Source organism: Aplidium turbinatum, chromosome 2 (genome assembly GCF_918807975.1).
Source record: "Aplidium turbinatum chromosome 2, kaAplTurb1.1, whole genome shotgun sequence".
Lineage (NCBI taxonomy): Eukaryota > Metazoa > Chordata > Ascidiacea > Aplousobranchia > Polyclinidae > Aplidium > Aplidium turbinatum.
This window is the reverse complement of record NC_137473.1, coordinates 3,814,061-3,839,289: the sequence shown is the minus strand read 5'-3', so window position 1 is coordinate 3,839,289 and position 25,229 is coordinate 3,814,061. Positions and strand designations below refer to the sequence as shown.

The window sequence follows — 25,229 nt, the reverse complement described above, 5'->3', positions numbered from 1 at the left end:
TCTAAACATTTGTTCACTTCGCTAATGGGATTCCGCTACCCTGACAGCAAATCAATCGTTTTTACATTGATTTAACGTCTGCAAACGTTGTAATGTAAAAAAAACGCTGATTTGTTGTCTGGATGAAGATTAGAGAAATAAACTCACTGTTTCTTTTTGTCAGCGATCGCCCCTTTACAAATCGAGTGCCCTCTTAACAGGATTTCTAAAATATGATCTTACATTAGGCAAAAACAACATTAAAATACATGTAATGTTAGTTTCATAGTCCAGAGTTTCATTTCTAAGTGTTGCACTAAAACTTTTTTTCGTGGCTGAGAAAACATTTTTAAATTTTTTTTTTCGATTTAGTTTTTTCAGGTTTATGTTGAACTACTAGAGCTGGTCATAATGTTCAGTGTCTTGTGAATTTAAAATAATGGAAAAATAAACAATTCCCGAAAGTGATACAAAAGGAACGACTTTCATCACATAACCTGGCGGGGCCCATGCATGGTGTGAGGCATGTGTGGTAGGTTGCGGAACTATCATTATTCAGCAAATATCGGTTATTTATGTGAATCCTTGTTATTGTTTAAGTTTTGTGAGTTTACCCTTTCTTAAAAAAAATAAGAGGTTAAGCCTATTATGAACTCACGTATCTCATGCAAAACGTTCAAAAATAGCACTGAGCTATGCGGCAACTCCCGATGGGGTTGTTTGAGACTTATGTTTTAACACGAAGCTAAATGTGTTTTTTTTAACTTAGCTGTTTGATTACTAAAATTGATCATTTTTTTTTCCGAAAAGAGGCGGTGCTATGCAGAAAAAGAAGAGCGTGTTACATTTTGACTTACTTCGTTCATAGCCTATAATATCATTCCAACATGCAATTGCTTTTCTGGTATTATTTGCATTTTGTATAGTAAGTTTGCTTTTCTATGTGCCCTGTACCTTCGTTGTGGCCAACGAAAGAACTGGGTAGACTTGCATGCACTGAAGTTTGAAGTGCCATTGTTAATTGGGTGTTTTATTAAAGTAGTTGTGGCGTGACGGGAGAAGCAGCAACATTTCGGTGTCATTTGCTACTTTGGTTTTCTTCGTGGTTTGCTTTATTATTGATGCGTCCAGAAGAAGTGGAAGGCAACATCTGGATTGTGAACTAGCCAATGCTCTCGCAAAAAGGTCAAAGATCGCTAGTGAAAGGTCAAAAGTTAACTGCGCGAAGTTGTTTTGAAATTTCACGCATCATTTTTCACTTTTTATTTCCTTATCAATAATTTCCTGATTGTTTATGGAAATTAGTTTTCCTCCACAGAGACGTCGCTTCTCACACTGAGGTAACTCAATTATTTTTAAGACTCCTTTGGGACTTACAATGCTAGAAAGTTCACAAACTTTTGCCTGATCATAGCCTCAACAGTTCGTTGAGCGCTGTAAAGGCTACTTTGCAAAGAATCATTGAGACCTTTTATTTCAAATGTTTAGTAGATCGAAGCACTTCCCGCGAATTTACATTCTTCTTTGTTTTGTGGATAAACAACAAAATTGCTCCTTACTTTGTCTCATGTTGATGTCACTATCGGAAAAAATATCTTTCGTTGTCGATGGCTACTTTTTGTATTCATATCTTACTGTAATGTTTGGTATTGTTTTAAGTTTAGTAAGCTTTATATTTAAGTTTTCTATTTGGTACCTATCCCAATAACCATTGACATGGTGAAGCAAACCATAGCCAAGATGACCTGATAAGCGCCTGGGCCATCGGGAATAGTCGTGGAGATGATCAGAGCAGCGGGTGACGTAGGTGCATCATTGATTCGTGATCTTGCATCATCAATCGCTTGTCATGGTAGGATTCCTTCAGACTGGGAACAGTGCTTCATTGTGTCCATTTACAAAAATAAAGGGGATGCATTGGAGAGGAAAAATTATCGTGGACTCAAGATGACAGAGCAAGTCATGATGCAATTTTTGTTGTGAAACAATAAGATAAATACCTGTCAGGGATCAAACAATTGTATTGTACATGGCTTTTGTAGATCTCGAAAAGGCTTAAACATTCAGAGAACTGTTGCCGATCTTATAATCACTCCACCTGTCTTATAAGACGCGTGGGAGAGTGTATAACGCTTGTGTGCGGAGTACCATGCTCTACGTCACTAAGGCCTGGGCTTTAAACTGACAAAATGTTTACCATCTATAGCGCAATGATAGAGTTATAATTAGACAACTATGCGATGTCAGCCTAAAGACCTGACCACAGTGCGATCAACCTTGTTGCTGGATCGACTGGGTCTGGCTGACATCGATCATGTATTAAGAGAGAGAGAAGGCTCCGCCGGTGTGAGCATGTAGAAAGATCTAGTGATGCTGTGAAGTTGGCTCACAATTTATAAATTCCAGGAAGACGTGGAATTGGCCGGCCAAAGTTAACTAGCAAGCGATACCACTAAAAAGATCGCAGAGAATGGAATTTATTGGGATCCGACCCTAGTGGAGAGCCGATGTACAATCTGCCATGTATGCAACTAGCCAGTCATCTGGAGTGGGGCCTACGAGTGTAGAAATGTCCCGCAAAACAAGCACGTTGTAAAACAAAACCCGATGACGATGATGATATCGCAGTATTAGTATTTTTTCATCATTTATGTCAGAGGACAAACTCAAAATGTTAAAGGTTGCCTGCTGAGGGTTGATGCTGCTGTTGAATTGTTATTTCTACGTCATGCTGTCGTCACAAAGATGTCCACCCAAGCAGTTTTATTCTTGAATGCTTTTTGCAAACTTAAGTTGCATTTAAACAACCTAATGTGAAATAGATCTGCCATTGTTACATTTCATTGTTTCACGCTTAAGACCCGCTACGCTTTCATGGCGACAAAAGTACAAGTATCGATTTCTTTGTCTAGAACAGATCTTTGGCTTTAAATCGTGACCTTGCGTCGATTCACCGTCTGACGATGAAAATTGACGAAAAAATAATTGTAGAATTTTAAGAAAGAAGCAGAAAAGTATCAGTTTATGAATTGAACAAGTGAATGAATTACAGAATTCAAAAACAGCTTGCGAACAATGAATCAACTACTAAGTAGCTGTACTTCAACTGATTTCGAAGGGTTGGGGTCTGCTGGGTGCAATATATGAGAGTCAATGATTGCGAGATTTCACATTAACATATCAATGACGTATCTGATCTCAACATGAGTGGATGCGTCAAACTTGGTGGTAGTTGGATGTAGAATTTACGTTAGGTGATAAAAACTTATTTCTGATTTTACAATATAATTATGTTTTGTATTTAATTTATAATTTGGTTATGTATTTAATTTTTTATGCCAATGTATTTTAATTACTGTTTTTATAGATTCTACTTGAATGAGGACCTTCTGATGATTCCCAGTAACTGCAGCAAAGGTGAAACAGGCTGTATAGGTTTTATTAGAAAGTAATAACTGAATTTGATGTAATTATGTTTTGTTGTTTTTGAATGAACTTGAGATCGAATTAAGTTTCCACTTCCACTGAATATCATTTAACACCAAGCTTGCAATGGTTTGCTGTCGTAGTTCAAACTTTCGTTTTAGTTGGTAAGTGTAACACAGCCTTGGAGTCTATGTTAAAGTTTTAAAATTTAAATTCAATTTCCCGCTCATTTTACAAGTTGTGTGGAGTTGACAAGCTTCTTGTGTGTTTGTTTTAAAAGAGTTGTTGACTCACGATTCATAAATTGAGATACAGTACGATTCCTCGCTGATGTCAGCGTAATCACTTTTTGCTGATGAGACTTTTTTTCCCTTTTGTAGTGATTGGAAGGGATGCCTACTTCGGCATTTCTTGAACAAATATTTGTCTTTTCTTAGTAATGCAAGGTCGCAGTAACTGGTATTGTCTGATAAATGCCCCTTCAACATTTTCACAATCAGTGCAGATCTTTGCTATTTCTGCCAAAAGTCTCTGAGGACTAGTGGTTGTGTGCCGAGAACCTGTTTTCACGTTTCGTTTGCTGAAAGGTTAGATTATAAAATTCTCACGAGAACTGTTATCGGAGCTGCTCTGTGTTTAAAAAGAATGCTTTCAAATGTGCACGTCTTTTGAAAAATAATACGTTATCAATTTATTAACTGCATACTGCATAGCCGTATGGTGAAAATCCTGAAACGGCACTCGAAAGGGCACCGGTTTGACACCGCTCAAGAGCGTGCGGCGATGTCTTAGGTAGGACACTTAAAGGCATGCCTAAAGTTGGACAGGAAGATTGGCTTCCTTGCCTTTCTCTGCCTTTCCGTCCACTTAATCTAAATCTTCACCCACTGGGCGTAAGTCTGGATACGACAAACAAAAAAGCGTTTATCAAAATATGTTGTTAAAACTACCCATGCAGAAGCAACTAAAACAATTCAATTTATATCAAGTTAATGTCTTACATCTCTGTCCATATTCATTGACTATATTCCGACCAGGCTAATAAAGTCTGGAATCTTATCAGTGTGTTTCAACCAGACGTTTTTTTTCCACCAATCACTAGAAACTGATGGCTAAGAATATTTTATCATTGTGTTTTTGGGCATGACGTTGTGTGGCATCACACATGCTGTTGTGTGACACCTAGTGATATCGAATGCTAATTAAAGTCTGGTACCTTTTTTATACAGTACAATGACAGTTCATTATTTTGGCTTTGTCCACCAATGCAACTGATCTGGGTCTGCTACTATTCGGTGACTCCGATTCGGTGAGTTCCTAACCTCTAACCCCTAATCCTAACCCCTAACCCTAAACCGGCAATGATAATTAGGCTACGGTACCCGATAATTTAAAAAAAAAAAATTGAAAAAATCATCGAATAGGGATCGGACTCACCGAAACGGGCCATTCCGAACTGATCTACATAAGTCGCGCATCAACTCCTTTTCCGCAATCTGGTTGAAAGGAAATTTGCGGCTTTCGATTAAAAGCATCCCGATCGCCTCAATGACACTCGTCACTATTATGACGTCATCATCGCTATGCTTCGTCTGGTGTGCTTTCGCTGCGTTGTCGAGCTTTATTATCTCATCTCATAGACACAAGCAATGTTGTGCCACGGTTTGGTCCCAAAGGTGTCACATTTCAACTCGTCGGACTTGAATCCATCTTGCTGCCAAGTTTGCAGGCATATGGACACTGTGTGCTGCCAGATGGATGTATCAAATATTAATGTTAATTATACTCTGTACAGTGGCGTGAATGATTGTCTTGCTTCAATGCATTACAGAATATTTATAAGAACATTAATGCTTCAGCGGCAGAGGAGTTACAGTCGAGCAGATGATGGATTTGTTAAGATTTCCTGGCTGGCGTCTGAGCTTCAACAATAGACTCAGTATATTTCTTGTTAATCAGCAAATTCCGAAGGCACTTGTCTGTTTTATTATGCTCTATTCAGCTGCTTCTATTGATTTCAACCCACGAAGCAGTTAGAGTATTTTCTAAAAGTCAAATACGACTCGTGAAGCTTCAATGAAGTTAATGGAATTTGTTTGTGGAATTATTTCATGCGAGTAGCTCGGCGAGTTGTAACGTTTTTGTCATTTTACCTTCAAAAACAAGAAGAAATGTAAAGAATGATGAAAAAAGAATGGTCAGATGCATTGTACTGACGTTGTGGTTTGTGATTGGTGAATTTCATAACCATGGAAAGCTACGAAGTGACATGCATAGCATTAGGACAACTACTTTTTTTTTTACGTAAAAACTTTAAAAATTTGACTTTTTTGTCACATTTTTGCATCACTATGAATTTTGACTTTTTTACTGACTAACTTTGAAATCTCATCGAATTCAGTTTAAGGGCATTTTATAAACTTTGTGCAGGCCGAAGCTTTTTAACTTAATTGCTCTTTGCTTGCCCTAGTAACTTATATACAGTAAAACTAACTGCAGTATCTTGGTTCTGTTGTATGACAATTGCGCTGACAGCTCTGCTTCTTGGCAGCATGAGGCAGCATGGAAGAAGTTTGAACACAGTAGCAACACTGATCACTAGGTTTAATGTGCAAAGGTTTGTGACCTTAAAACGTGTCAAAGTTGTATGTTAATAAACATGTGACTTCAAGTGCAATCTTAAACCCATGTCAAATACTAAATGTCTCACCAGCAATGCTACAGAAAACCATTGAAGGCTTGGTACGTCTGTCGTCTATCAGCACAAATACCCCAGACAACAAAATCCGTTATTTTTACATTGATTCAACGTCCACAGACGGATTTTGTTGTCTGGGATAGGCTATTGGTCTCGGTTGCTTTATAAATTATGGCTGGGAGCTGTGTTGGCTGCGGCGCTTCCAAGTTTTCCTGCTAATGGTTAGAGATTTTGTTTAATTATTCAAACGCCAAAAGTGTTAGGTCATCTGGTGTCTATTTGTTTAAGGTTAATTTTGTTGTAAAAGTTTATGGTTTAACTTGGCTTGTCATGTCTGTATGTTGGACCAACTGAAAGTGATTTACTTTGTTACATCTGCTTTGCCAATCTTGTTCGCGAGTCCCCCCTTGGTTTTATATTTCACGTTGGAGACTTTGTACTTTTCTTTCAATTACACCCTTATAATAATTGATTTTTGTTCCGTTTCTACTATTACTACCCTTTGTAGTTCTGTTGAAAGTTTTTACAACAAATATATTTCTCCCAGCTCACTCCCATAAAGTTTCGCTACTTACATTGGGAGAAATGGGGACGAAACATCTTGCGATATGCATCAATGAAAGCTGTAACTGTTTTGTGTAAATCTCCAATGTCTAACTTTTGTATTAATTTTTAATGAATGCGTTTGCCGCTTCGATCGGCTGCGTGTCGCTTCTATTTGAGTCCACTGCCCCACAGTGGGTCTCGTTTCTCTGGGCGTGATGTTTCGGTTGCATTTGTAACATGTTTGTTTGTACTCAACCAGCTGCTGAGCGAAGTTGCTTTTCTAGTGACCTGAAACCCACTCAGCAAATCCGTTATTTTTTTACATTGCTACAACGTCTGTTGAAGTAATGTGGAAACGACATTTTTACTGACTTGAGATTTCCCGTCGTTTTGTTTTAAACGGTTGTATAGGGGCATCTGAAGCTACGCGTCAGAACAGATTTGTTCATTGGGTGGCTGCTCATTGTCTGCTGTAGCTGGTACTTGTTTGGTTGTAATTGCTTGATAGAAACATTATTTCGGGATATCAAGACCTTCCTCTGCTGCAGCGTACTGTACGTAAACGTCTAGGCTACGTATTGTGCTTGAAAGCAACAAGGTTATTTGTGCGGTTTATTTGAAAGTTTCATTTTGGAGAATTAGCGCAAACATACACATAAGATTGTCGGAGAAATCACGTCAAGTTTCTTGCTGTGAATAGCCAGGCTCACTTTGCCTCGTATAAATGATTTTCTGGTTAATCATTTGTTGATCCAGCAAATAACAAGCATTAGACTTGATATTGTCCAGGGCAGGCACTTCAACTGCTTAGTCTGACTTTTATGAATGGTAGAGTAGCCTTTCTCTGTCTGTTGCTGTCGAAGGGGTGTTGTAGCCTAATTAGTCAAAAGAAAAGTGGAGGTAAGAAGTTGTTGTTAAAAGCAGAGGTCTTCCAGAACCGCAATATCTTGAATTGGCAATTATCATAAAGATTAGTTTGACACTTTTGATGACGGAAGTTGACTACACCTTATGAAATCATATTAAATTTTTGTAGGAATAACACTTTGGCCGGGAAACATCATGGTCAACGATGTGATGCTGCGGTGTCAAGCTAGTAAAAGAATAGTTGATATGAAATTATGTTATATTTATAGTAATTTTGTTTTGTTTAGAATTTAGATGAATTAAGATATTTTCCTGAAGAGGGCAGAAAGTTTTGCCGAAAACGTTTGAAATTATGTATCTATTTCATTTCTGTATTAATTTTGAATTATGCAATTCAATGTTATTAAGTTGTTATCGATTGTCTGTCTATGGTTTTTAAAAAGTACCTCTCTACCAAAGCTATACTATTTATAGTTTAAATTTGTAATTTAAAGCATTTGAAGATGGTTTTCTATTACATTTTTGTCGCTGTAGTGTAGAATGTAGGTAGAATTTTGGTCGCTGTAGTGTAGAATGTTAATGATGTGTCAGTTAGAAACTAATTGCCATTGTAGAGCGTTGCACCATTTGTAACTTTGACAAGTCATCAAATCTCAGCAACAAACCAGTCTTATGCTTGGGTTCTTCGTCTGCAAACGTAGCATCAATATAAAAAAGAACTTATTCGCTGACTCGGAAGTAATCGCTTGCATGAGGAACTATATTGATTAATTCCTTAACGTCTTATATCTGTTTGTATTGGCTGCTTGAGGGTTTCACCACCACAGAAGACAACTGTTTGAAAACATTAATTACCACAATTACCGCCCATGTCCGAGGTAGCTTCTCTTTCTATAACAGATGAATAACAAGTTGGAATTTTGATGGCGATCGTTTTCCATTGTGACGTCAAAAGCAAACATACCATTCGTACTTAACCGCAGACAATGCTATTCCTACTTGAATGTTTCATTGACGGTCATCTTCAGAGCGTGATGTTCAGTTGTAATTTTCATGAAATTTAAACGTCATGTTTGATAGAATTAATTTTTAAACAACACAAACACGCTATTTAAATTACCTTTCATTTTGCAGTGTTTTTGGCGACTTGTGAGAAATGAACCAATTTTGCTTTTTAGAATATGTTTCTTTTTTTGGCTAGTTACCCACGCTGTGGAGTGAAATATTAAAAAAAGATTATTTTAAAACTTTCAACACCGTATCTCGTTGAAGTGTGTGCAACTGAATTTGATGGTGTACTTGAACAGTTTTGTAAATTTGTTTATAAATTTCAGACAGGAATTTTTGCGATGCCTTCATCAAGGATACCACAAAGCCTTATTCGGTTTTGTTTGGAGCTTGCAGCAGATTTAGCTGTACGTTGCATAATTAATCGCGTTTTGCTTCGCGCGATTACAGCGCTTTATCTATCTGTTGATCTGGATTTCATTATATTTAGTCAGCGAGTCGCGTGCGGCCGATTTAGCTTTCTCGGTTTCGTGTTGAAATAAGTCATCATAAAGCTGATTGTTTGTCAAATAGTGACTGGAAGCCATTGGGATGTAGCATTTGAGTTGAAAGCAGAAATAATTTACCTTTTGCATTGTTCTCAGGGAGAGGAAAGCTAGTAGAATCTTGTGCGAAACGTCAGTGATCGCATACACTTCCAACACAGTATTTGGTTGTACTTGTATTGCACGCAGTTCGACCAACATGCTATCTGAGGGTCTGGTTGAACACTGCAACTAATACATGAAAATAAATTCCTGTCAACATTTGCCTGGTAAACAGCCTCATTCAATTTTTAATACTTGAAAAATAATTGCATCGAATTTTTTGAAACTTGAGAAGTAGCGAATCCGTCAGTCTACACAAATTTCAAACTGGACTTGTTGTTTTTGGCCTAGTGTTGCAAGAATTAACAGCGATAGACGTCAATGTTTCAGCAATTGTTCCTCGCAAGGCTAATATTATCATTGTTATTATCATTATCAGTATGCTCCTCATCTGGTCAACGCATCCAATGCTGTCACAACTATCCTGCTTGACTAAGTCTTCTTTTGATGCGCTTGTACCAGTGTAGGCTACCTGACCCGTTTCCCATCACAATATACATTGTGATGCGCTTTATTACCAACTGTGTTACAAAACAAAGTGTTTATTGTTTTGCTGTGACAAATGGAAGCGTTGCACATCGGTATGGGTGCCGGGTGGAGATCGATAGCATGGAGTCAGCGCGGTGCTGATGGGGTAATAAGCCTAAACACGACATTTGACGATATGCAAAGAATTAAATTAATATTTTGCTTGAAGATTGAATAGATTTCAGAAATGAGGCCGATATGTTTACAGATGAAGTTGTAAGCTCCTAAGACCCAGTTTATGGCATACAATCATACTATGCTTAAATGAGACTGTTGTTGCAGTAAAAGCGACCTTTTTAACAGGAGGGCAGTTACAGGCCATCAATTGATCGTGATATTCTTATTGATAACCACCCACTTACTTCGGTATTTCGTGGGCATTTTAGGTTAAATGTTGTTTCTTATTCTTTGAACTTCTTGATTGGATGGCAGTTGCCTGAGGCACACTCCAAGCTCTCATCATCATTGTCTCAACGTGCCTGGTTAGAGACTTGCGGTTAGTGAAGTTGCCATTGGCGATAGTGTGCTTGTACAGAGGTTTTTGTCTTTGTTGGATGATAATTAACATTTGAAAATTGTTTGTGTAGGTTTAAAACTCACAGCTGTTTCATTCTGACATTGCCTAAAGATAAGCAGTAACGCAAAGGTAACTTGAAATAACTGTTGTTGTACAAAACTCTTGAATTTCTTGTTTGAGTTTCTGGGACGGAACTTACTTAAATCGTAGCTTGTGCGATTATAGAGCACCACATTTCCATCGATTGCAAAACATCGCAAAGGACAAAACAGAATGGAGATCCTATCAACCTTGTTGAAAGACTGATCGAAGCCGGCGGATGCCAAACGATTTGGCTACACTGGCGGCGAACACAGTTATAGTAATAATAAACGTCTGAAACGATGTATAGAAGACTGAAGTTGTGCTCAACCTTTGTCGGATCGAATCAACGCCGCTTATCGAATCAACCGAATCAACATCGAATCAATATCGAATCAACATCGAATCAACTCCGATGTAATGGCCGCGGCCATTATATCGGAGTAATTGTTGTAATCATTGTTAGCATCGTTTTCACTTCTACTGGGATCGGGCTCTGTCGTAGCAGCTGAAACTATTGGGTATCAATGTTCCTGCTTTTATGTTTGCATGTGTTTTCATTACGATTTTACCCGGATCACTTTATTGAATTATTGTGTAGTGAATTTGTATCAGATTCAGAGATTATGTTAACTTTGTTCCATGAGAATGATATTTATTAGTTGGTGTAAAAACGGAAAAGGTCGCTGCCTGAAGGAAGTGTTTGAATCTTTTTCTGGTCTTGCTGCTTTCGTTTCAACATTTTCTTGATAAAAGCTTACAAGCCGTTGCTCATTTCAGCACTCTGTTTGATGAAAAAGGTCTTTCCCACGTGTTCTAATTGAAATATTTGCAAGGTTAGTGTGCCCAAAATGCAACCGCAATGCATCAAGTGCAGATTTAAACCAAATAGAAGCTTCTCATGCATTGTCTCGGTGTTCACTTAACATTTAGAAGCCTTTTTGTTTGAGACTTTTCAAATTTAACATAGAAAGCTGAAAAAGTATCATGCTTTGTTTTAGTTCATGTCTTAGTTTGGGTCAAACTGTTTAAAGCAAACTTTCAGTACTCAGTGGGTCTCTCGGTCCTCGTTTTTTCATTCTTCGTTTTTGTTCTGACTTCATATCCTTAAAGTGTGACAAAGAGTTTCTCCTTCGTAAAAAACGAAAATGTTGTAGTTTTCGGGTCAGTGGCATCCGCCGAGCGAAAGCTTGATTCTTATTGGTCAAAGTCATCTGTCGAAGTGACAAACGCTATTATATCTGTCATCAAGTTTACCACAGATTTTGTTTGATCATGCGGTGTATGGAGAAACTCGTTTGTTCGTAAGTTCACTGTGACGTTGTGTTGTCACCTGTGACATCATACAAGCGACGTAGAAAATGCCTTTCAGCAGCTAACAAGTGAAACTGCCTAACACATGTTCAATCAAAAGATACAACGATTTAGTTCAGAGAAAGATGGATTGACCGTCTCAGCTGTTGGCCAGTTAGCAAATCAGTCGTGCATTTAGCGTCTGTGGACGTTGAAACAATGACAAAAAGGGTTGATTTACGGACTGGGATTTGGACTTCCTTCAATAATTGTTAATGCTCGTGTTTTGTTTCATTGCGAAGTTTTAACTTATCTAAATGTTCAGTTTCTAACCTAACAAGTAATTGTGTGCAATGTAATCGCTGAGTTGGACAGTTGGCAATGTTGGACCAGGTGCAGCCTTATCACGTTCTTCTTATCTCACTGGTTAAAGGTTTAATGTGGGGAATTTAAACTCAATTCTTTAAACATTTCTTTTTATCAGTCAGAGTAGAATATCAGATCGAAGTTTACATTTTTCCTAGGTGTTCATGTGCAAGGTCCTTACCAAGCAAGAGTTATTTTGATTAAACAAAATTTTCGCCAAGACAGGCAATTCAAAATGAAACAAATATGAAAAAGATTTTTGCATCAAAATAAAGTTTTATGTTTATTTCGGAATATTGCGGAACAGTGACAGTAAAAAATTGAGACTGCTACAGAAGGGTGCTCTGGTGATCTTTTTACATCGGTGTTGACAATAGACCATGTTCTGGCTGTGATCTTTGGTCTTGCATGTAAACTTTTTGTTTTTTATTGTCTCATCATCAACGTTGTATCAACATCAACCCAGTCGAAGGCTGCACTCGTACTCTGCCAGCCTATAGGTGTTGGAATGCACGATTTCCCTGCGCCTAGTTCAGCCGGACCTAAGAAGACCTACTTTCATGTTTCACTAGGGAAAAGTAAGCGAATTCTCCGCTAGAAATTTAATGGGAGGAAGGAAATTGCGGTGAAAGCTGTTTGTGATAACAAAAGTAGGAAATTCATTGTCAGACTATCTGAACATAGTGCAATGAGTTCTTAAGCTTTTAGTCACAAAATTGCCGAATCAGGTTTTTAATGCCGTCAAAAACGAATTCTGTAGCTGATACAAACTGTTCATTATTTTGTGTGATAAAAAGTGTTGAGTTGTGTTCTGTATTTAATTTTTAAAGTTTTGTTTGCTAGTTTAGCACAGTCATCACGAACTAAAGGAAGCCATGATACAACAGATGTCTTTGCATTTTTTTTAATATGACCAGGCGAAAAATTATTGAAAGTGCTTCCAAAGTTAAGTTTTCGAAACAATCTGCTGGTCAACCTAAACAACTTTAGCAGAAACGAAAAACACGAAAGCGATGATTAGGAAGATTTCGCTGTTCCATGGCAGAAAAATTTTGTTTACTAGACTTGGAGTTCATGTGTCATGTTGTCATACTTGCTGCCATTATCACCCAACAATATCCTCCAATCACTGGTACCGGAAGCAATGAAAGTCATCGTCGCACAGGTACATATGTCACATAATCTCGTTTTTAATAGTTATGGTTGACCACTCACGTTTTCTGAGTTCTGACATGTGAACATGTCAATCATTGTTTGGAAAGTTTACCTGAAGTTGTTAATACGGAAGTGCATCAGTAGCGGGTCTACGGGGGGGCGATTGGGGCAATCACCCCCACATTATTGTGTTTTATTAAAATTGCCCCCTTCCTTTCTGGATCTGCCCCTGAATTGCGGATGGAATGGAACATTGAAGACATGTAGAATTATCAACAGAAATGTTTACGAAAGATGTTAGAACATGTTAATGAAACGATAAGTAAATGTTTAGAGATAGCGCTCTTTTACAAAACAAACTTGTTGTAGCCCAGGGCCGCGGTTTCGAAAGGTTTCACGTTTTAGAATAACTGTCCTTGCACTGAACAAAGTGGCCTTTTACGAATATATGGAAACAGTATTTAGTGGGCGGCCATTATTTTGTCTCTGATGAAACAACTATTATCGCCATGTGTTTGCTTAATGTGGGTTATGATCGTTCAGTTATATGAATGGCTAATCAAACTTAGCAATTGGATGGGCACATCGGGAAAACACTTGTTTAAGGCAAACCAGTAACTACGATTGTTGCCCCTCGGAAGGTATTCAGGTAAACAGAGGAAGGTATTCAGTTTTTGTTTGGCATCCAAAGTTATAGCTTGCCAGGCAAACTTGTTGCCAATCGACTGAGGCAAGGTAGCTTTGCAAGTATGCTCTGAGTGAATGAAGTTGTCGTTTTTGGCCAAACGAAGTGAGGTTTTGCGTTCTCTCATCATCATCATCGGGTTTTATATTTTAAATTAGGGAATCTTCTGATGCAGGATTCCATCCAAAGTCCAATCGCACAAATAATGCGTAAACCAATTTCCTGTGTAGAGTGTAGAAATTTTGGTGTGTGTAAATGCGCAATAAGCGCATCCACTTTACAACGTTGGTGCTTATGCGCCATTCCTGAACAAGTCTGGTTTAGTTTTTACGTTGATCTTGGATTCTTCCTAACCAGCAAACCAATCCTTGCTTAAATTCATTCAAAATCTGCAAAATAGAACTTGCGGATGCTAGCGAATATAATGATATGCAAAAGAGCCTGTAGATTTCACCCATCGTACAATCACTTTACATCGCGTGACTCTCACCTTGGAAACAATGTTAATGTTAATCAAACGCTACAACCCAAATTTAAACAAACAATTACTTGCGAGAGGCTCGTCCATTCTCCTCAACATTTACTAGATGTATCACGTACCCCGTGGTGCAAATTCTTTTGTAGTTATGTAGCCTTTTCCTAATGCAATTTGTTTTCCTGTCTGTTTTCCACACTATTGCTTTTAATCGCTGCGTATTTCTTGATGCTTATAGTTAGTTAGTAAGTTACCTTCAAGAAGTTGAAATTTATTGCATTTTTGGATTCCTAATGAGGTCTTAAGTTATGCCGAAAACGTTCGACTGTTAAATTATTTTTATATAAAAAATGTAAAACATATTTTTATAATGCACAGTGCACACACTGTTGTATTGTTGTGTCTTGTCTGCCTTTGGAAATCAATGTGACTTCTAAGTGAGTTCTTGTCACAACTTCTGACGTTGTTTTACTGCCAGGTTTTAATGACCCTCGAGCCAGTTTACGCTTACATTGGTACCAGCTGGCCACCAGCAGTGCCCAGTTGGTTAGATTTTCCAAACTCATTGAACTGAAATTTTATCGCTACTTAATTGGAGTGACGTCATGCTGTAGCCCAGCTGGCGAACAGCAGATGACTTTTGGTGTATAATTTGTCAGTATTTGCGTTGTTGCAACGTCTAAGAATGTTGTTATTTGTTCAAAAAAATTGGAAATTGAAATGATGACCTTATCAAATGAGGTCATTTCTCTGTAATCTGCGGTCGGGCGGCTGAGGAAATTCATCTTTGCATAAATGTAATGTTAATCAATGAAATCATTTTGAAGAGTCGGATTTTGCTCACTTGAGAGTCAAAATCCAGTGAGCTATCAGCCGGCATGTCTGAGCTGTTTGCGTTCATGTTTGTCGAGCTGATGTGAAACCAGTGAACATACGTTTTCATTTGCAAAATTATAACCACAAAAGATTATATTGAACGCTTCGTTGCGAATTGTTGTGTTGAAGCGATACTTGACAACGTTGATAAAACGAAAAAACATAATTCTGTTAGCTCGAAGAACGACAAATGTAAAACATAAGGTCAACCAGCAATCAGATGACATCAGCCGTCGTCTGGAGTTAGAGGATGTTTCCTACCGTGATATCCCAAACAGTTACATATCATATGTAATCATTTTTCTTGCATCAACTGCCGAATGTTGTCGAATGGTTTCTGTAAAGACTGGCCACTCTAATCCAGTTATGTCAGTAACAGTGACCTGTTGACGTTTGACTAAGTTATAGTTGACATGTATACTTCAGTATTGGATTGTCAAACTGCATCGTCTTTGCGCCACCGCCGCTTTTGAAAAGCTTTTTCAAACTTAATTGCTCTGGCAGGATACGTGTTGGTAGACTACAGATGTATAGTTGCATGTCTTTTTGTGCGGGTAGCCATTATATTTATAGTTGTCCTTGCCGCATTGGTGGGCTGCATATTTACACATAGATACTCGTATTGTGTTAGCAGCATATCCATCTACAAGTAGCTTAGGCTTGTTGGGTTAATACTTAGGCAACCTACTTGAGATGCGTTTGACTGTTAATTGTAAATGTCCTTTCGTACCCATCACGTTGCAGACATCTTCCAAATTATAAGCGCCAGCTCAAAGGAAATGTGATGACTTGAGGTTTGCTGGAAAGTGAGATCAAATATTGCAGTTCTACCGACAGCCTACAAATACTTTTCTAGTCATTTGGCTCCAGCAACTGCGTTTTCTTCTTAGTACTACAGCACCGGTATGTATAATTCAAAACAAACGAAAAATACTTTTCCAAGACTGAGTCAGTTTTGTGTTTTTGAGTAGGTTGTTGAGCAAGGCGGTAGTTGTTTTCTTCGTCATTGGGCTTAGTTGTTTGAATTTGCAAACATTCCACGAATAGTGAAAGGTCATGTTACACTGAAAGTAAAGTCTGAAATTAAGTCTGATCATATGTCTGTCTCAATGTAATTGATACATTTCTTTTTCCAGATTTTGAGTTTTCATATTTATAAAGATAAGCATTGAAATGATGCATTTGTAATCACCATGACAACAGCAGAGCCAAGCAGTCTACCGATGAAGATCCTCAACCGAGGACCAGAATATTTCCGTTCCACAAATTCTTCAATGAACGGTGAGTGGTTTTTAGAGCGGAATCGATCACAAAAACAGGGTGTTTCTTCGTTCTTTATCACTGCATTGTGGCCTACGAAAGTATGTGGCCTAGACACCTTTCACAAGTCTAAAGAACTGAAGGCTGAAGTCAATTGCAGTTAAACATGTACTGGGGTCCTATATTTGCCAAAAATATTTTTTCAAGTTGATTTTTTCGATTGTTTTAGTGTTCAAGTTGATTTTTGTCATGAGAAGCTTTGCTGCAGAAAACTTTTTTCTCAGTTTTGTAGGCCTTTGCACACTGTTTCGGCCATCTTTTTTCGTACGCCTCGCTCTGATCCTTATATACTGCAAAGCATCTTAATTGCTTGTACTGCCGGTGTATGGTCTACTACTCTACGTGATAACGTGAGGCTGGGATGATAACCATTTTGTTTGTTAAGGAAACATTTAATGCAGGGCTGTCCAACCCGTGGCCCGCGGGAAGATTCTGAGTGGCCGCCCGGTATTTTTCGAAATGACTTATATTAGCCTATCAGCTTAATCGCTCACGTAATTTATTGCAAACGTATTATGTCGAAAAATTTGCATTTATTATCTGTAATTTGTTCGACATATCTGTTTCATTGTAGATACAGTCGCTCTCAAGTAAAGTTGATTTTATAGTGCTCGTTTGCAAAGCAGTTGTTCACCAATGAGAGTTGTTAATCATTTTTTCTCTGAGCTGCCTTTCGTTTGGTAACTGTGCCCACCCAACAAACACGCTTTTTGAAGAGGCGAAGAGTGCTTTTTAACAACTAGCTCGAGCAGGGTATTGAATCTCATCTCCGCTATTAGTTCTACATCAATTCATTTTGATTTGATCTGAAGTTTCATAATAACGTCCGCATTGCATAGGTTCTGACAGCCGCCGTAAGACTGCTGCTGAGAGGTTGGAAGCGGACAAACTGAAATACGTAAAGAGTGCCAAAGTTCGACAGCGTCGCGCCACCACAGGTAGATGACAATCTGTTCCATTATTACGTTTTTGTTTGAAACGCATGAAATGGTTAAAAGGATAAAGGAGATATTAAAAACGTAAACGATAAATGTGGTATTTAAAAGAATGAGACTAAGCATATGCAGGCAGCCTTTGAAGCACACAATCTTGAAACTGCGCGTTTTTTTTAATTGTGTTACTTTTGTCTGTGAACACTTGAAGAGCTCTTGATTGGCCATCTACTGTAATTCCAAACGAAACGTCAGTCATCTTAAAGTTGAACTGCAAACAGCCGGGACATTGTTTAAGCTGGCTTACTTGATAGCTTGTCCATTACATTCAAATTGACACTAGGGCGTTGTTCTAGAGTTACAGCATTGTTTTATTTGTACGGTTGTTCAGATACAAATTTCAATTTTTATTTTCAGCTCCGCATGTATCTTGTTTAGTACGGTTATGTAGAATATCGAGTTGTTTTTGTCTGTTTTGTTTATTGTTTTATTTTCCGCCATCAAAGCGAAAAACAATACTTGTCATAGTGGACGTAGAAAAAAGTAAAAGTGATAAAACGGGAACGCTTAAGCGTGCTCGAGATCGAAATGATTTACCACAAGGCGGCCGTTATATGGCCATGATACAATACAAGGATTTTGCACGGGCATCTGTTTAGGTTATCTACCCTCTTGATAAGCAATTTATGCGCTTGCAACAACTTATTGTAAATCTTTCCTCACATTTTCAGATTGTCATGGATCTTAAGCAGATTGCGGTTGTTTTGCAGAAATTTACGCCAGTTTAAAAACCGAAAACGCTGAAAACCGTTTTACTGGAAGCTCTACGCCCGCGATCGTGGACAGTGACGTCATGGGCGATGACATCACACCACGCGACAAAAGAAACGCCAAAACAAGCCGCGGATTGAACCGATCCAACACAGATGTGGACTCCATGAGCAGGTTGCGTGTGCTCAATTCCAGTCGGTTCAGAGGTAAAGGGGACCAGAACGGGGTTAAGGATATGGACAACCCTCTTGAAAACAAAGGAGGCCGAAGTCGGTCCCCTAAGGACGGCCGGTCGGGAAAGTCCTTATCTTCGTATTTGAACAAAGCGAAGGAAGGTTTGAAAGCTGTGACGTCAACAATAGCAGGTGGTGGCGACAATGCTGACGTTACCAAGACGCGACAGTCTCGATCCGCTGTAGCGAATTCGAGCAAGTACCGCTCATCCAGCGTCGGAGCGAGTCGTTATCGTGTGAACAAAGACAGCCCACCCGGGGCCCAAAAGCAACCAAATGCCGGCACAGAAGCCGGAATGGTAAGCCCAAGAACGCAACTGAAACAAGCTCGTCAGAATCTGAAGAAAGTCAACTCAATGAAGTCGGAAAAAGACTCTCCCGCTCACCGCCCCATAAAGACCTTCACTGTTGTTCCGCGACGCAACGATGAACATCGAGATGACGGCGAAGTAGAGGATAGAAGTTCATCCATGAGGTCACCGCGGGCTCTCGGGAGATCTCTTTCCATGATTGAAAATAAATCGGGAAAGGAAGCAATGGAGGTCGCGATTAAAAAGAGAAATAACAACAAATTAGAAAGCATCGAAGATTCACCTCAAAACTTTGAAGAGAAGGAAACAAAAGGTGAAATGTTTTAAATTTTTATTCTCTCTATGTATGATTTTTTGTACAATGTTTGGTTTGGTATTTTTAATATTTTTCTCTTAACAGAAAAGGAGCCATCTAGTGGCGGTGCAAGTGCTCGCCTTTCATCTTCACACCGGCTGAAGCGAAGGTCGTTGGATATTTCTCGCTCTATTGATACCACCCTGCCGACAGCACTGGTACGTGTGAGTTTTGCTATTGTTTTAAAGTTGCATTTTGACAAAGAAGAGGACGATGCTTACGACTGCTCAGATCTTGTGTCCGGGTTGGAATTTCCGCTGCAAAGATTGATATCATAACCGAATTCAATTGCGAATTGTGACGTCATACATTGGAACCCCACCTCTTTAAAGTGTCCAGTTTTAGTTACACCAACTCAAACACAACAAACAACGGAACCTTTGCCATTTAGAAGATACGTTTATAAACGCGATGTTATGTTATTTATTTAGGTTAAATCTTCTGGTCCTTCTACACCCCCTGACCCCGCTACCGTGCAATCGACACCCCTGAGCAGTCTACCCCAGGCCCAGAAGCGCAAGTCCTGGGCTCGTCTCCCCCCCTCCACTTCTGAGATGAGAAGGAACGAGAGCAGAGTTTCCTTCCACGAAGGTTTGTGTCGTCACAATGCAATGTTGAGTGAAAGACGAAGTCTTTCGAGTAAGATTCGCTTTGTTTCATCACAAACGCATATGAACAAATTGATAACACATCATGTCAACAAAATTTTTACACAACCACATCAGGCATCATGGCCTCTTACCTCAATGTTTAGAGCTCCAAATGACTGTGTGGACATTTTATGGTCGTCATGGAATTAATACCAGACAAACAAATACATTTTTTTTCTTTTTGTAAAATAAAATCTTTCGCTATGGAACTCTTTCAATGTAAATGTTATATCTTTACAATGTGACAGTTTGGTCATTTTTGCCGTATAAGTTCAAGTCCAAAATGTAGGTCAGAGAAAATTCAACAATGGCTTGGAAAAATAGTGAAAATTAAGTACTGTGTTTCTTGATCATAAACAGTTCAATCCAGTTCATATCATAAATAAAAAATATTTGGTGCTAATCAGATTTAAGCACTAAATGTATGCTACAAATAAAGAAAAACTTAAATTGTCGATTGTATAAAAACAAGAGCATGTGGAAAGAAACTGATTGCAGATTGGGAATCAGCATTCCAAACTCATACAGAATCCATTAAAAAATCTCATGCAACAAAAAATCAAAAGAATTTGTTGACCTGTGCAATCGAGTTGTTTAGTCAATTTTTGAATGAAGCTTTTTGCATTCCAGATACTTACCCAAACCGACCTGGGGTGAGGAAGAGCTTGTCGGAGGCTCTTGAGGAGGTCCTGAACCCTCTGGAAGATGACGACATGGACACCGCGTACCACAGTATGTCCCCGGATGCCAGCATGGACTGCAAGACCTTGGTTGCACCAAGCAGCTCTTATGGGGAGAGGAGCAATACAACAATAGCGGAAACAACCACCTCCTTCCGGCGGGGAGCGAAAGACGCCGATAACCTTTTGAGATCGAAAACTCCAGACAGTTTGCGTTCGAAAACCCCTACCGGGGACGACGGGATAAGCTTCTGGACGAATGACGTCACAATGTCAACCCGCCGATCCCCAGAGCGATGCAAAATTTCGCCGCAGGACTCTCGCGATCGCCATAGAAATTCCTCGGAAGAACAACGTGTGTGGTTGAACTCGAATGACGTCACGAGTACGTCACAGCCGCTGAACAGGATCGATCTTGCTCCAAGCCAAGAAAGCAGCGGGGGAATTCCAAATTCACCCATGCTAGCCCCTCGAGCTAGAAGAGAAGTTGCCCCAAGTTATGGAATCAAGTAAGTCCTCAAATTGTTCCCACCTTCATGCAGTTTGAGACATGTCAATAATGTTAAGAAAGCTGCTGCTCCATTGTATGTTTTTATTTCCTCTCCCATTGTTCTTAGAAGGCACGTCATTATGACATAATTGTGTGCTAACGCTCATTTATCGACGTTAATGACGCGACTTTTACAGTGCGTCACCGAGCCGAAGCCATAGCAGGGAGGAACAAGTGAACACTATGAGGTCACAAAATACTTCCAGTTCAGCATCGGGAAACATTAACAAGCCACTGACTGGTAAGCTGCCCAGGTTAAACGTGTCAGCGTCTTTGAAATAAAAACGTAGCACCAGCTGCAATGAGTTATATGCATCTGCGTTCCACAAGCACATGCGGTTTTGTTCTCACCGATTATAAAATTCGTTCTCACCGATAAATTCGAATAATTCGTTCTGCTTCAGCACTAGAGCGTCCAAAGCAGAATTCTTCACTGATTTTGCACAAACACAACTGAAAAATTTTGGCAATAGACATATAAAATATTTTCAGCTTAAGAACCGTTTGACTTTTGTGTTCGATTTGTGTTTTGCTTAGCATGCCTTGAACATTGCGAAAATGGGAAGAGGTTTAGGATTCAATAGAAAATATTCCACTCATGGTAAATCATATCACACACTGCCATCTAACGGTGACCTGTTTTCAGATCTCACAGCATCTGACTTGAAGCCAAGGAAAGGAAAAGTCTTTGGTCTGGGCCACTATTACGCCCCCATGAAACCTACGTGTTCTTACCCCGTCAATAATTACCAGGGAAGCCCAATACGTCACAGTAGCAACCCTACGTCACCCACGTCATCCCCGCACAAGCAGGTCAGTTTGTAGTTTAACGTTTCTCATGGTCTTCCTGACGTCTCCTGACACGTCACATGTAAAATTTTATTAACCGAAAAACAAAATTCCCGATTTGCACTTTCCCTTTGACCGTATCAAGCCACAAGTGAGTCCAGCAATGTTTGATTCCACTATTTCTGTATCAAAGTCAATTATAAACTCTTTGTAATGGTGCGTTATGAAACGAGTGCCAATAAAAAGTTTTAAAATAGCTTTTAATTACTTGAGTAATCTCTTTAAACATACATTTGGACTGGTTTCAATCGAAAAGCTGGCGGTATGGACTGTAAATCAGATTTTCAAACCTTGTTATTGTGTAAACTGCATTTGATTCAGTGATTTGATAATTTTATTAACTTAGTAGAGACAGACATAACAAAGTAACTTTATTACCCAAAGAAATATAACATAATTAAAATTGTCTAAAGTTCAACAAAGCGAACTCTCTACCAAAGTTTTATTGTGTAATCTTCAAGCGAATATTTCGGATCATGGCGGTTTGAAAACATCAAGTTGTTGGGTAGCTTTCAATTTACAGCTTAGGTCATTTATGCGACACTTTTGTTGATTGTGAGAAATGTATGCTTGGTGTCACAATGCACCAGGAGTTCTAAGAAACAGTCTTGACAACAATCAAACACTTTTAATCGTGTAAATGGCCTCAGCTGGGCTCTCTGAATTGAGTAACTGGTTGGTCTCTCACCACAGCCTGTATTTCAGACTATATCACAAACTTTTTCTAGCCTAACAACTGGAGCCGTAATCTCGTTTTTGATAAATTATATCATCGACAGGGGAATCCCCATCATGTCCGGATGACCTCATCACATGGGTCAAGATCGTCATCGTCGTCAACGCCATATTCGTCACTGAAGCGGAACCGTCAAAGGTGAGCGATCAAGAAAAGATGGATGATGACTTCATGTGAAATGATTTGTTAATGTAGTGCGGCCTGAGGCCAAGATTGTCGATGTTACTCCCTTAGACATGTATTGGTTTGGTATCAAGACTTGTTCTTGGTTGCAGGTCCAGGTCGGATGTCAGTATCTTCCAGAATGAACTGGACAAGTTTTTCTCAACAATGGGAATGAACGAGCTTGCTTCCCCTCTCCTCGCATCACGTGACACTCTCTTCACTACTGCGCATGTCAGTTCCGAATCCGACTTCTCTTTCGCTGGTAAGACAGGGAGTGGTTCTATATGAAAGCTGTCTTATTTGCGTTCTTATAACCGTTAATGCACATAATGCAGGCATTCCTTGCTTCACCAGTCCAAGGATCGAGGAGCTTGGGACAATGGCGAACTAGATGCAAAGGCAATCGTGTTATTTTAGTGGTAACGTTCACCAGTCAATGGAAATTATGACGTAACTGCTTTTTCAAGGAGCGTCGGCCTACGTCCGAGATGGTCCTGATGACGTCATGGAAGTCGATCCAGCCACGGCTGGTATTGCCAGCGCTCCTTCCGTCAGCATCATTGAGAAGAACGCAAGAGTGATGCGTTGGCTGATGGCATGCAAGAAGAACTTGCCCCCTGCACCCCCCACATCTCCTCATGCTACAAGGCCCCCTCCTCAACAACCATACAAGATAGCTGATCCTTATCATTTGCCTTCGTACCCTCCCCCTATACCCCCAAGATTAACTTCGTATGAGATGCAAGGCAATCGCACCCCCAAAGAATCCGATGTATAGTCGATGTCACTTGTGGTGAGTCTTTGAGAAGTTGGTTATATTTGTTCCTGGGAATATCGAAGTCGCAATTCCAACCAGTTATCTTTTGAGCACCCCAGACAGCCAATTAACCTTTTTACATCAATTTAAGGTTTACAGACGTTGAATCAATGTAAAAGTTTTAAATTGCTGACTGCTACGTTGCTTCAAACCATGCGTTAAAAGTTGACCGTCACTCCATTTTCCGAGCATTGTTATTGAAGTACCCTACAATGCCAGCTTACCATTATTCCGTTCATTACAGATATCAACGAAATCTACCTCATTTCTAACAGTCGATGTTCAAACACAACAAGCTTGTTCGTACTGCTGCTGGCAAGCTCATCCAGCACACACCAACGTATTTGTGTTAATACATAACGCAACAAATTTAAAATGATAAAGATGCAGCCTTACTGCAGTTTTTAGTGTATAACTTCGTGGTGTTGTTCTAACATTTCATGCTTGGTTGTTGTGGAAGTGAAAAGTGAGAATATACTTTCGTATGTACCCAGTTGCCCTTGCATGAGACAATTACATCAGTTTTAAAGCAATTCCTTGTAATAGTATGTTCGTATCATTGGCTTATGTGTTTACATAATGTAGCTACTGTATCTCTCAAAGAGCGTCTATTTCTCCTTCATTACTGTTAGGTCATATCGCACATGTTATTTATACGTTGTAGGATGTTATTTCGACGTCTTGTGCCAAATGCAACTCGTGCTTATTATTTCCCACCAATTGTCTGCTGTTTCATACTGAGAAAGAGAAAACTTTTATTTCGTTTGTTGTGAGAATAGCACGGTACATTTATACACAATACGAATAAAATAACGCCGCAGCCATCTAGATATTTCATACTGAACAGGATAACTATTGCTTGAAATATCATTGTTTCGAAAATCTTTGCTACGAATTACACAATTCTTTGAAGACTCATAGCAGAGATCTCAACCTGGGCGAACCCTCAGTTCAGTTTGTTTTTATTTCTGACCATCACAACGGAGAAAAACAATACAGTAGAACTCGGTTAATCCGGATTCGATTTGACCGGCGATTCCATCCGGATTAGGCAAAGGTACGGATTAACCGATGACGGTTCTATCAAGCCTGACGTTACCTAGATAGAAGGGTATTGGTAAAATCACCGAAATTGAACGCATTAGTGTGGTCATCTGCCAATTCCAAGACGCGCGATCACCACATTAGCGATCCAGTGATAGAGTTCTTTTGAAATGCATGTAAAATGAATGTATTTGTAGACTCTGCGTCCAACGCAAGAACACACTGGCAAAAGTTACATCTTCAGACATGCGTGTCGGAATAATCTGTAGTCACTCAAAACTTTTGAAAACAGTTACCGAAGACGAGTTTCTATGGAAAACTTACAAAAAATCACGGTCAAACAAAGTCTTCGATTGGAAAAACGTCACCGACATTACGACCAATTACGGGCAAATCCGGATAAAGCGATAGAGAAAGCGCAACTTTTGTCCGGAATAGGCGAATTTCCGGAATAAATAATCCAGATAATCCAAAGCTGTTTCTAAAGAAAAAGATTACAAATCATTTGTACTTCCAGTTTTATCCGGATTAGGCGAAGATCCGGATTAACCGAGTTCTACTGTATATGACAAACATAGCAGAGGTCCAGAAAAAGGTGGAAGCGACAAAACGCGAACGTTATAGCGTGCATGATACCATCATTTCAAAGCTGTGATTGGTCAACAACTA

General features: G+C 39.2%; 1 protein-coding gene across 2 annotated transcripts; it reads left to right on the top strand.

Moving 5' to 3' along the window:
• The first annotated feature begins 420 nt into the window (after window positions 1-420).
• Window positions 421-24,428, top strand: LOC145764874 (uncharacterized). Of its 2 annotated transcripts, XM_082576563.1 has the most exons (14): window positions 421-511; window positions 3,347-3,396; window positions 16,284-16,428; window positions 17,307-17,405; window positions 18,170-19,027; window positions 19,115-19,227; window positions 19,501-19,660; window positions 20,350-20,908; window positions 21,087-21,190; window positions 21,596-21,762; window positions 22,578-22,672; window positions 22,810-22,961; window positions 23,167-23,492; window positions 23,761-24,428. In XM_082576563.1, the coding sequence occupies exons 3-13, from the start codon at window positions 16,341-16,343 to the stop codon at window positions 23,475-23,477; spliced, it is 2,706 nt and encodes a 901-aa protein (XP_082432689.1). In that variant the 5' UTR covers window positions 421-511; window positions 3,347-3,396; window positions 16,284-16,340; the 3' UTR covers window positions 23,478-23,492; window positions 23,761-24,428. The 2 variants fall into 2 exon arrangements, with proteins under 2 accessions (XP_082432689.1, XP_082432690.1); XM_082576564.1 differs by lacking the exons at window positions 421-511; window positions 3,347-3,396 and adding an exon at window positions 15,986-16,050.
• Window positions 24,429-25,229: the final 801 nt, after the last annotated feature.